The 13,365-nt window shown below is 41.6% G+C and overlaps 1 protein-coding gene across 3 annotated transcripts in view; it reads left to right on the top strand.

The window, feature by feature from the left end:
• GOLM1 (golgi membrane protein 1) overlaps positions 1 to 13,365 on the top strand; it is a 65,288-nt gene that overhangs the window by 40,990 nt on the left and 10,933 nt on the right. For all 3 annotated transcript variants that reach the window (XM_027614965.2, XM_027614967.2, XM_027614966.2), the window contains exon 6: positions 6,733 to 6,862. In XM_027614965.2, coding sequence (XP_027470766.1) covers positions 6,733 to 6,862 — 130 coding nt within the window. The remainder of the gene's footprint in view (positions 1 to 6,732; positions 6,863 to 13,365) is intronic.

The following is a 13,365-nucleotide window of genomic DNA, read 5'->3' on the forward strand; positions in this document are numbered from 1 at the left end:
TTGAGAATGATATTTGCTGTAGGTTTTTCATAGATGGCTTTTATGATATTGAGGTATGTGCCCTCTATCCCTATACTCTGAAGAGTTTTGATCAAGAAAGGATGCTGTACTTTGTCAAATGCTTTTCTGCATCTGTTGAGAGGATCATATGATTCTTGTTCTTTCTTTTGTTAATGTATCACGTTGATTTGCGGATGTTGAACCAGCCTTGCAGCCCAGGGATAAATCCCACTTGGTCACGGTGAATAATCCTTTTAATGTACTGTTGGATCCTATTGGCTAGTATTTTGGTGAGAATTTTTGCATCCATGTTCATCAAGGATATTGGTCTGTAACTCTCCTTTTTGATGGGGTCTTTGTCTGGTTTTGGGATCAAGGTAATGCTGGCCTCATAAAATGAGTTTGGAAGTTTTCCTTCCATTTCTATTTTTTGGAACAGTTTCCAGAAAATAGGTATTAATTCTTCTTGAAATGTTTGGTAGAATTCCCCCTGGGAAGCCATCTGGCCCTGGGCTTTTGTTTGTTGGGAGATGTTTGATGACTGCTTCATTTTCCTTAGTGGTTATAGGTCTGTTCAGGTTTGCTATTTCTTCCTGGTTCAATTTTGGTAGTTGATACATCTCTAGGAATGCACCCATTTCTTCCAGGTTATCTAATTTGCTGGCATAGAGTTGCTCATAACATGTTCTTATAATTGTTTGTATTTCTTTGGTGTTGGTTGTGATCTCTCCTCTTTCATTCATGATTTTGTTGATTTGGGTCCTTTCTCTTTTCTTTTTGATAAGTCTGGCCAGGGGTTTATCAATCTTGTTAATTCTTTCAAAGAACCAGCTCCTAGTTTCGTTGATCTGTTCTACTGTTCTTTTGGTTTCTATTTCATTGATTTCTGCTCTGATCTTTATGATTTCTCTTCTCCTGCTGGGTTTAGGCTTTATTTGCTGTTCTTTCTCCAGCTCCTTTAGGTGTAGGGTTAGGTTGTGTATTTGAGACCTTTCTTGTTTCTTGAGAAAGGCTTGTATTGCTATATACTTTCCCCTTAGGACCGCCTTTGCTGTATCCCAAAGATTTTGAACAGTTGTGTTTTCATTTTCATTGGTTTCCATGAATTTTTTTAATTCTTCTTTAATTTCCTGGTTGACCCATTCATTCTTTAGTAGGATGCTCTTTAGCCTCCATGTATTTGAGTTCTTTCTGACTTTCCTCTTGTGATTGAGTTCTAGTTTCAAAGCACTGTGGTCTGAAAATATGCAGGGAATAATCCCAATCTTTTGGTGCCAGTTGAGACCTGATTTGTGACCTAGGATGTGATCAATTCTGGAGAATGTTCCATGGGCACTAGAGAAGAATGTGTATTCCGTTGCTTTGGGATGGAATGTTCTGAATATGTCTGTGAAGTCCATTTGGTCCAGTGTGTCATTTAAAGTCTTTATTTCCTTGTTGATCTTTGGCTTAGATGATCTGTCCATTTCAGTCAGGGGTGTATTAAAGTCCCCCACTATTATTGTATTTTTGTCAATGTGTTTCTTCACTTTTGTTATTAATTGTCTTATATAATTGGCTGCTCCCCTGTTTGGGGCATAGATATTTACAATTGTTAGATCTTGTTGTTGGATAGACCCTTTAAGTAGGATATAGTGTCCTTCCTCATCTCTTATTACAGTCTTTGTTTTAAAAATCTATTTTGTCTGATATAAGGATTGCCACCCCAGCTTTCTTTTGGTGTCCATTAGCATGGTAAATGGTTTTCCACCCCCTCACTTTCAATCTGGGGGTGTCTTTGGGTGTAAAATGAGTCTCTTGCAGACAGCATATTGATGGGTCTTGTTTTTTAATCCAATCTGATAGCCTGTGTCTTTTGATTGGGGCATTTAGCCCATTTACATTCAGGGTAACTATTGAAAGGTATGAATTTAGTGCCATTGTATTGCCTGTAAGGTGACTGTTACTGTATATTGTCTGTGTACCTTTCTGATCTATGCTGCTTTTAGGCTCTCTTTTTGCTTAGAGGACCCCTTTCAATATTTCTTGGAGGGCTGGTTTTGTGTTTGCAAATTCCTTTAGTTTTTGTTTGTCCTGGAAGCTTTTTATCTCTCCTTCTATTTTCAATGACAGCCTAGCTGGATATAGTATTGTTGGCTGCATATTTTTCTCGTTTAGTGCTCTGAAGATATCATGCCGGTCCTTTCTGGCCTGCCAGGTCTCTGTGGATAGGTCTGTTGCCAGTCTAATGTTTCTACCATTGTAGGTTACATATCTCTTCTCCCGAGCTGCTTTCAGGATTTTCTCTTTGTCTCTGAGACTCGTAAGTTTTACTATTAGATGTCGGGGTGTTGACCTATTTTTATTGATTTTTGAGAGGGGTTCTCTGTGCCTCCTGGATTTTGATGCCTGTTTCCTTCCCCACATTAGGGAAGTTCTCTGCTATTATTTGCTCCAATATACCTTCTGCCCCTCTCTCTCTTTCTTCTTCTTCTGGGATCCCAATTATTCTAATGTTGTTTCGTCTTATCTTATCGCTTATCTCTCGAATTCTGCCCTCGTGATCCTGTAGTTGTTTCTCTCTCTTTTTCTCAGCCTCTTTATTTTCCATCATTTGGTCTTCTATATCGCTGATTCTCCTGCCTCAATTATCCTAGCGGTTAGTGCCCCCATTTTTGATTGCACCTCATTAATAGCATTTTTGATTTCAACTTGGTTAGATTTTAGTTCTTTTATTTCTCCAGAAAGGGTTTCTGTAATAACTTCCACACTTTTTTCAAGCCCAGCTAGTATCTTTAAGGTCATGATTCTGAACTCTAGGTCTGACATCGTACTAATGTCAGTATTGAGTAGGTCCCTGGCAGACGGTACTACCTCTTGTTCTTTTTGCTGAGGTGATATTTTTCGTCTTGTCATTTTGTCCAGAGGAGAACAGATGAATGAGAGAACAGAATGCTAACAGGTTAACAACATCTCCAGCAAATATACTCTATACAAATCAGAAAAGACCTGAAACCAGGGGACAAGAAAGGGAAAGAAGAGAAAAATAAAAAGGAAAAAGAAAAAGATAAAAACAAAGAAAAACAGAACAAAACAAGAAAAACAGAATATGATCAAATATGATCAGGCTAGTGCATAGATCAGTGCCACACACTAGCTTTTGGGCATATTTTGGTGTGTTTGAAGAAAGTGCCTGCTAAAATTTTAAAGGAAGAAAGACATATATGTACAAAATAAGGGTTGATACAATGAAGGGATGGCAGATGACTGTAAAGATGAAAATTATAAAAGATTTTATAAAAGGAATTGATAAGTTGTTTTTAAAAAGAAAGAAGAGGATTTAAAAAGAAAAAGAAAAAAAAAGGGAGAGAATGTGATCAGGCAGAATAGAACAAAGCCATACGCTAGTGATTTAGGTTATATTTTGATCTGTTAGAAGAAATTGTATCTCAAAATTTTAAAGAGAGAACAACTTACATATATATGCTAAAAATAAGGGTAACTACTATGAAGGGATAAAAATATGACTCTAAAAATGAAAAATAAAAAATGTTTTTTTTAAAGGGATTGATAAGATGTTTGAAAAAGGGAAAAAGAAAAATTCAAAAAAAAGTTAAAAAAATTAACTTTGAAAAACTAATGAATTATGGTAAAAAAGCCATGAATTCTATGTGCAGTATTCCCCTAGCGCTGGAGTTCTGCTGTTCTCCTTGATCGGTAAACTTGGTCTTGGCTTGCTGGCTGTTCGTGCTGATCTTCTGGGGGAGGGGCCTGTTGCCGGAGGCGGAATTGCCCCACCCTTGTGAGTCTGGGCTAAGCAAGCTGCTCCGGTTTGCTCTCAGGAGCTTTTGTTCCCTGCAAGGTCTCGGTACAGCTTTGGAGGACCAGGGTGAAAATGGTGGCCTCCCAATCTCTGCCCGGAGGAGCTGAGAACTCGGGGCCCCGCTCCTCAGGGCGCCCCCAGAGAAAAGCAGTCACTCCTGTCTCCCCTGTCTCTGGCCGCACTCCGTGCTCACCCGGCCTGTGACCGAGCGTTTTATCTCTGGCACCCGACCCCGTGTGGAGTCTCCAAACCCAGCAGATCCCTGCGGTGCGCTCCCGCGCCGCTCCTCCCGGGGGAGGAAGGGGAGTCTCCCCGGCTCTGCCGCTTGTTGGGTCCCTGCTGGAGGAGCAGTGGCCCGACTGCGCTGCGGATCACAGTTTTTGGCAACCCCGAGCTGAGAGCCCGCGCCTCGGCTCCGTCTCTGCAGCCGGCTTCCCCGCTCCGATACCTGGGAGCTCTGCCGCACTCAGGCACCCCCGGTCTTTCTGTGACCCCGAGGGTCCTGAGACCACACTGTCCTGCGAGGGTTCCACCCTGCTTAGCCACTGGAGCAACGTCCCTCCGCGGAGCTGACTTCTAAAAGTTCTGATTTGGTGCTCCAGGGCTCTAGCACTTGCCAGAAGCGGCCGACGGAGGCCCCCTCCCCTGCTGTCTATCCTCCCGAATATCGCCTCGGATTCACTTCTCCGCACGTCCTACCTTCCAGAAAGTGGTCACTTTTCTGTTCAGAGTGTTGTTATTCTTCTTATTTTCGATCTCCTGTTGAGTTCGTAGGTGTTCAGAATGGTTTGATCCCTATTCAGCCGAATTCCTGAGACCAGACGAAATCCAGGTCTCCTACTCCTCTGCCATCTTGCTCCGCCCCCCCCTCAAAATATTTTTAAAACTGCCTGTGGCAAAGACTGGCCATTGCTTATCCAGATCCATTATTTTCTCCCCCAATGTAATTCCTGGATTTCCAAACCCTCCTTGCAGTTAAGTATGGCCTTGTGACTAATTTCTGGCCAGTGGGGAAAGGAAATGGTAGTGTCGGACTGTAGGAAGGCTTCTGAAAGTGAGGACGGTCCACTGTAACCCCTCTCCTTTACCTTTCCCCCTTGTTCCTTCCTGCTGCCTGGGACTCATGCAAGATGGCTGGGCCACTGTAGCCATCTTGGATCATGAGGCTAGAAACCAGTGCCAGGATCATGAAACAGAAAGAGAAGTCTCTATCCCTGATGACTCAGAGCTGCCATCCTGGCGCTGGGCAACCTACATCAGACTTTGTTTTGCGGAAGAAGCAGATTGCTATCACTTGCCCTTTCTGTTTCACCCAGCCAAACCTGATATGCTAACTTACCCACTTTTTGAAAGTGCCTTTAGATACTGTTCTTAAACAGTCATTTTCATGAATCCTTATCTATTACCCAAAAAAAGACTTCTTAGGGAAGGTCATTTAGAATGGAATCCTACCAACTGGGGAGTAGAGAAGGGTGGCTAGGACTTGTGCTGGAAAGAAGGAGGACATGAGGAGCTTGGAGTCATCTGGGCGAGGCAGACTGTATCCTGTGATCCCCGAGATGAGTGAAGAGGAGGAATATTTGGGGCATGGTTGTAAAGGTGGCTAGTTATGTGGGCCCTGCTGGGAAAGTCTTCTTCTCCTTCCTGGATTCTGAGGACAGGCATGTTAGATCTCTGTCATAGTCGTACAGATCCCCCATGCAGGTTTGTTTGTTTTTCTTTTTTTTACCCCAGTCTGTTCCTTTGATTAGGTAATGTCTATTGTTCTGTCTTCCATTTCAAAGATTCTTGCCTCCATTCTGCTATTTGCACTCATTCTTTAAGTTCTTTAATTTTGGTTATTGCATTTTTCAGTCCCACGACTCTCCCCTCTTCAGATGATACCCACAAATTCCAGGTGTCCCCAAGGTACCTGTACTCTGCCTCCTCGCTACAAGTTCAGTGCCTCCTGAACCCCTCAGGGTTGGTAATTCTGTAGGATGACTCACAGAACTCTGCCAAGTGCTGTACTCATGACTACAGTTTTATTATAAGGGCTGTATCTCAGGAACAGCTATATGGTAGAGTCTTGGTTGTGGGGCAGTTGTAGGGGAGACAGCTCCTTTCCTGGTGGAGTTGGGGTGCCACCTTTCTAGTACATTGATGTTAACCAACTGAGAAGCTTGCCAAGCCTCATCACCCAGAGATTTTGTCTGAGGTTTTACTACATAAATTCCATCTCTACTTTCCCCATTCCTGGAGTTTAGGTGGCGGTAGGGCTGAAAGTTCCAACCCTGTAATTATGGGGGTGGTTCCTCTGGCCACCAGCCCCATCCTAAGGCTGTGTAAGCCAGCACATTAGCGTAAACTCAGGTGTGGTCCAGAGGGTTCCTTTGACTGACAGAAGACCCATCCATTACTCCGGAAATTCCAAGGGCTTTAGGAGCTCTGTGCTAATAGCTGGGGACAAGATCATATATATATATTTATTTTGCCACAGATTGTATTTTTAAAAAGTTTTTTAAAGGTTTTATTTATTTGAGAGGGGGGAGGGAGAGAGAGCAGAGAGGGAAAGTGAGAGGGAGAAGCAGACTCCCCAATGAGCAGAGAGCCTGACGGGGCTCGATCCCAACCTGAGCCGAAGGCAGATGCTTAACTAACTGAGTCACCCAGGTGTCCCTAAAAATTATTTTTTTCTAACCACTAAAGTTCAGCTGTTTTAGAACAGTGTGACAAATTTGTAGTAAGTTTCAGCAAACTCCAGTTTTCTTGCCATTTAGTAACTGAAACCCACATGCCTTATGTGCCCTCTTGATATCAAGAGCCGGAACCAGGAACAAGATGAGCTATGTCTTACTGACATGGTGGATGCCACGGTCATGGCAGGAAATCCTTGCTGAATAGACACATCCCTAAATATTTGTCTTTCCTTTCGCTTTCTTTCACCAAAGGAGCCAGTGCATCAGTCAGATGAAAGAGCTGAAGGAGCAGTGTGAGGAGCGAATAGAAGAAGTCACTAAAAAGGGAAATGAAGCTGTTGCTTCTAGAGACCTCAGTGAAAAAAAGGATCAAAGCCAGCAGGTAATTTGGCTTCTGGAAAGCATTCTGTTCCCTTGTCTGCTGTCTGATTTGCTCTTATCTCTGCTCTCCCTTGCGGGTTTGGCTCCAGAGCTGAGACACGCCAGCCAGTCCCGGGATGCTGCGACTCTGACAGGGCATGCTGGGCTCTGGCCTTGTCCTTGGGCTCAGAGCTTTACCAGGGTTTCTTCATTTAAAGTTTACAGCCACCGTGGGAAAGAGTTGCTGTTCTGTTTTGAAAGCCCTGAGCCCCATGGGGAGGGTTCAGTACTGTGGCCCCCACACCATCTGGTCAGTGGTGGGGCTGATGAGCACCCACATAGGCAGGGTTCACGTTCGACCCATGAAGCCGCTGCTCAAAGCCTTCAGGAAATCTGTGTTTGTTGGTTTTAAATATAGCAGCTTTATTGAGAGAGAATTCACAGACCATACAATTCACCTATGTAATAGTTACAATTTGTTGGTTGTTAGTATAGTCACAAAATTGTGCAGCCATCCTCACAGTCAATTTTAGAACATTTTCATTCCCCCAAATAAACCCTATAACCATTAGCTCTCCCTGTTCACTCCTAGAAAACCATTAATTTACTTTCTGTCTCTCTTTTGCTTTATCTGGACATTTCATATCAGTAGAATCATATGCTGTGTGACTTCTTGTGTTTGTATCCTTTCACTTAGTGTAATGCTTTCAAGGTTCATCCACGTGTTTGCATGTATGAATACTTCATTCCTATTTATGGCTGGATAATATTGTGTGGATAGGCCACATTTTGTTGATTCATTTGTCAGTTGATAGGTATTTGGGTTATTTCTAGTTTTAGGCTTATGAATAATGCTATGAATATTCATGTAGACTTTTTTTTTAAAGAAAGATTTTATTTGACAGAGATACAGTGAGAGTGGGAACACAAGCGGGGTAGTGGGAGAGGGAGAAGCAAAACTGTTCAGGGAGCCCGATGTGGGGCTCGAAGGCAGGCACTTAACTGGCTGAGCTACCCAGGTGCCACCTTTTTTAAATTTTAATTTTTTAAAAAGATTTATTTATCTTAGGGAGTGGGGGGCGTGGGGGGCAGAGAGAGAGAATCTCAAGCAAACTCCCCACTGAGCACAGAGCCTGATGCGAGGCTGGATCTTACGACCATATCATGACCTGAACCAAAACCAAGAGTCAGATGCTTAACTGACTGTGCCACCCAGGCACCCCTCCAACGCTGTTCTTTTTAAAGACATTTTGGCTATTCTGTGCCAGTTGACTTTCCATATGAATTTTAGGATCTCAATTTCTTCAAAGCCAGGTGGGATAGAATTTGAAATTATATTGAATCTGTTGATCAGTTTGGAAGTACTGCCATCTTAACAACATTAAGTGTACTGTTCTATGAACGTGGGATGTCCTTCCATTTATTTAAGTCCTTTAAAAATCTCTCAAATAATGTTTTGTAGTTTACAGAAGTTTTGTACTTTTTTTGTTCAATTTATTTGTATTTTTTATGCTATTATAAGTGGAATTGTTTTATTTTCATATTCATTGCTAGTGTGTAGAAATACAGTTCATCTTTTTATATTTATCTGCTATATTGCAACCTTGCTGAACTTTAATAGTATTTTTTGGTAGGTGATTCCTTTGAATTTTATATATATGGTATAGGAGGGAGAGTTTTACATTTTCCTTCCCAATCTGGATACCTTTTGTTTCTTTTTATTGCCTAAATGCCCTGGCTAGAATCTCCATTCAGTGTTAAACAGAAGTGGAAGAACAGATATCCTCTTGATCATGGAGGGAAAACATTCAGTTTTTACCATTAAGTTTGATGTTAGCAGTGTGTTTTCATAAGTGGACTTTATCAAATTGAGGAAGTTCCCTTCTTTTCTTTTGTGTTTTTTTTTTTAAAGATTTCTTTATTTTAGAGAGAGCACGTGTGAGAGGTGGGAGGGGCAGAGGGAGAGGGAGAGCGAGAGTCTCAAGCAGACGCCCCACTGAGCACAGAATCTGAAGCAGAGCGCCCATCTTATGACCCTGAGATCATGACTGGAGCCTGGAACTGAAACCAAAAGTCAGATGCTTAATCGACTGAGCCACCCAGGCACCCCTTCCCTTCTGTTCTTAATTGTTGAGTGTCTTTATCAACAGGTGTTGGATTTGGTCAAATTCTTTTTCTCCATCTGTTGAGATGATCATGTGTTTTTTGTCTTTCATGCTATTGAAATGGTACTACACTAACTGATTTTTAGATGTTTCACCTTGCATTCATGGGATTTATCCTACTTGGTCATGGTATATAATCCTTTTATACGTTAGATTTGATTTGCTAGTATTTTGTTAAGGATTTTGGTGTCTATATTCATAAGAGATATTGGCCTGTAGTTTTCTTGTAATGTTTTTGGTTTTGATATCCAGTAATATTGGGCTCATAGAATAAGCTGGCATATTCCTTTCTCTCTCTCTCTTTTTTTTTGTTAGAGTTTGTGAAGATCTGGTATTGATTCTTTAAATTCTTTAAATGCTTGGTGAGATTCACTAGTGAAGTTATCTGGGCTTGGGCTTTCCTTTCCTTTTTTTTTAAAATTTTTTATTGTTATGTTAATCACCATACATTACATCATTAGTTTTTGATGTAGTGTTCCATGATTCATTGTTTGTGCATAACACCAGTGCTCCACGCAGAATGTGCCCTCTTTAATACCCATCACCAGGCTAACCCATCCCCCCACCCCCCTCCCCTCTAGAACCCTCAGTTTGTTTTTCAGAGTCCATCGTCTCTCATGGTTCGTCTCCCCCTCCGACTTACTCCCCTTCATTCTTCCCCTCCTGCTATCTTCTTCTTTTTCTTTTTTCTTAACATATGTTGCATTATTTGTTTCAGAAGTACAGATCTGTGATTCAACAGTCTTGCACAATTCACAGCGCTCACCACAGCACATACCCTACCCAATGTCTACCACCCAGCCACCCCATCCCTCCCACCCCCCACCACTCTAGCAATCCTGTTTGTTTCCTGAGATTAAGAATTCCTCATATCAGTGAGGTCATATCATACATGTCTTTCTCTGATTGACTTATTTCGCTCAGCATAACACCCTCCAGTTCTATCCACGTCGTTGCAAATGGCAAGATCTCATTCCTTTTGATGGCTGCATAATATTCCATTGTGTATATATACCACCTCTTCTTCATCCATTCATCTGTCGATGGACATCTTGGCTCTTTCCACAGCTTGGCTATTGTGGACATTGCTGCTATAAACATTGGGGTGCACGGACCCCTTCGGGTCCCTACATTTGTATCTTTGTGGTAAATACCCAGTAGTGCAATTGCTGGATCGTATGGTAGCTCTATTTTCAACTTTTTGAGGAACCTCCATACTGTTTTCCAGAGTGGTTGCACCAGCTTGCATTCCCACCAAAAGTGTGGGAGGGTTCCCCTTTCTCCGCATCCCCGCCAACATCTGTCGTTTCCTGACTTAATTTTAGCCATTCTGACGGGTGTGAGGTGGTATCTCATTGAGGTTTTGATTTGGATTTCCCTGATGCCGAGCGATGTTGAGCACTTTTTCATGTGCCTGTTGGCCATTTGGATGTCTTCTTTGGAAAAATGTCTGTTCATGTCTTCTGCCCACTTGATTGGATTATTTGTTCTTTGGGTGTTGAGTTTGATAAGTTCTTTATAGATTTTGGATACTAGCCCTTTATCTGATATGTCATTTGCAAATATTTTCTCCCATTCTGTCGGCTGTCTTTTGGTTTTGTGGACTGTTTCTTTTGCTGTGCAAAAGCTTTTTATCTTGATGAAATCCCAATAGTTCATTTTTGCCCTTGCTTCCCTTGCCTTTGGCGATGTTTCTAGGAAGAAGTTACTGCGGCTGAGGTCAAAGAGGTTGCTGCCTGTGTTCTCCTTTAGGATTTTGATGGACTCCTGTCTCACGTTTAGGTCTTTCAACCATTTGGAGTCTCTTTTTGTGTGTGGTGTAAGGAAATGGTCCAGTTTCATTCTTCTGCATGTGGCTGTCCAATATTCCCAACACAATTTGTTGAAGAGACTGTCTTTTTTCCATTGGACATTCTTTCCTGCTTTGTCAAAGAGGAGTTGACCATAGAGTTGAGGGTCTATTTCTGGGCTCTCTGTTCTGTTCCATTGATCTATGTGTCTGTTTTTGTGCCAGTACCATACTGTCTTGATGATGACAGCTTGGTAATAGAGCTGGAAGTCCGGAATTGTGATGCTGCCAGCTTTGCTTTTCTTTTTCAATATTCCTCTGGCTATTTGGGGTCTCTTCTGGTTCCATTTCTTTGAAAAAGGTGGATGGTATTTTGATGGGGATTGCATTGAATGTGTAGATTGCTCTAGGTAGCACTGACATCTTCACAATGTTTGTTCTTCCAATCCATGCGCATGGAACGTTTTTCCATTTCTTTGTGTCTTCTTCAATTTCTTTCATGAGTATTTTATAGTTTTCTGAGTACAGATCCTTTGCCTTTTTGGTTAAATTTATTCCTAGGTATCTTACGGTTTTGGGTGCAATTGTAAATGGGATCGGCTCCTTGATTTGTCTCTCTTCTGTCTTGGTGGTGGTGTATAGGAATGCCACTGATTTCTGTGCATTGATTTTATATCCTGCTACTTTACTGAATTCCTGTATGAATTCTAGCAGTTTTGGGGTGGAGTCTTTTGGGTTTTCCACATACGGTATCATATCATCTGCAAAGAGTGGGAGTTTGACTTCTTCTTTGCCCATTTGGATGCCTTTGATTTCTTTTTGTTGTCTGATTGCTGTGGCTAGGACTTCTAATACTATGTTGAATAGCAGGGGTGAGAGTGGACATCCCTGCCGCATTCCTGACCTTAGGGGAAAAGCTTTCAGCTTTTCCTCATTGAGAATGATATTTGCTGTAGGTTTTTCATAGATGGCTTTTATGATATTGAGGTATGTACCCTCTATCCCTATACTCTGAAGAGTTTTGATCAAGAAAGGATGCTGTACTTTGTCAAATGCTTTTCTGCATCTGTTGAGAGGATCATATGATTCTTGTTCTTTCTTTTGTTAATGTATTGTATCACGTTGATTTGCGGATGTTGAATCAGCCTTGCAGCCCAGGGATAAATCCCACTTGGTCATGGTGAATAATCCTTTTAATGTACTGTTGGATCCTATTGGCTAGTATTTTGGTGAGAATTTTTGCATCCATGTTCATCAAGGATATTGGTCTGTAACTCTCCTTTTTGATGGGGTCTTTGTCTGGTTTTGGGATCAAGGTAATGCTGGCCTCATAAAATGAGTTTGGAAGTTTTCCTTCCATTTCTATTTTTTGGAACAGTTTCCAGAAAATAGGTATTAATTCTTCTTGAAATGTTTGGTAGAATTCCCCTGGGAAGCCATCTGGCCCTGGGCTTTTGTTGGGAGACGTTTGATGACTGCTTCAATTTCCTTAGTGGTTATAGGTCTGTTCAGGTTTGCTATTTCTTCCTGGTTCAATTTTGGTAGTTGATACATCTCTAGGAATGCACCCATTTCTTCCAGGTTATCTAATTTGCTGGCATAGAGTTGCTCATAACATGTTCTTATAATTGTTTGTATTTCTTTGGTGTTGGTTGTGATCTCTCCTCTTTCATTCATGATTTTGTTGATTTGGGTCCTTTCTCTTTTCTTTTTGATAAGTCTGGCCAGGGGTTTATCAATCTTGTTAATTCTTTCAAAGAACCAGCTCCTAGTTTCGTTGATCTGTTCTACTGTTCTTTTGGTTTCTATTTCATTGATTTCTGCTCTGATCTTTATGATTTCTCTTCTCCTGCTGGGTTTAGGCTTTATTTGCTGTTCTTTCTCCAGCTCCTTTAGGTGTAGGGTTAGGTTGTGTATTTGAGACCTTTCTTGTTTCTTGAGAAAGGCTTGTATTGCTATATACTTTCCCCTTAGGACCGCCTTTGCTGTATCCCAAAGATTTTGAACAGTTGTGTTTTCATTTTCATTGGTTTCCATGAATTTTTTTAATTCTTCTTTAATTTCCTGGTTGACCCATTCATTCTTTAGTAGGATGCTCTTTAGCCTCCATGTATTTGAGTTCTTTCTGACTTTCCTCTTGTGATTGAGTTCTAGTTTCAAAGCACTGTGGTCTGAAAATATGCAGGGAATAATCTCGGCTTGGGCTTTTCTTTGGGGGAGGTTTTTAAATTACTAATTCAGTCTCTTGTTTTAAGTCTATTCACATTTTCTATTTTTAAAAAAAATTTATCTGAGACCGAGGGAGATGGTGCAGAGGCAGAGGGAGAGAATCTTCAAGTACACTCCTGGCTGAGTGTGGAGCCCAACGTGGGGCTTGATCTCACGGCCCATGAGATCATAATCTGAGCCGAAACCAAGAGTCAGACACAACCGACTGAGCTACCCAGGCGCCTCTCACATTTTCTATTTCTTGAGGCCATTTTGGTAGCTTGTATTGTTCTAGGAACTTGCCTTATGTCCTCTAAGTCATCAAAGTTGACATACAGTTATGCATGGTGTTCCTTTTTAATA

This window comes from Zalophus californianus, chromosome 13, assembly GCF_009762305.2.
Source record: "Zalophus californianus isolate mZalCal1 chromosome 13, mZalCal1.pri.v2, whole genome shotgun sequence".
NCBI lineage: Eukaryota > Metazoa > Chordata > Mammalia > Carnivora > Otariidae > Zalophus > Zalophus californianus.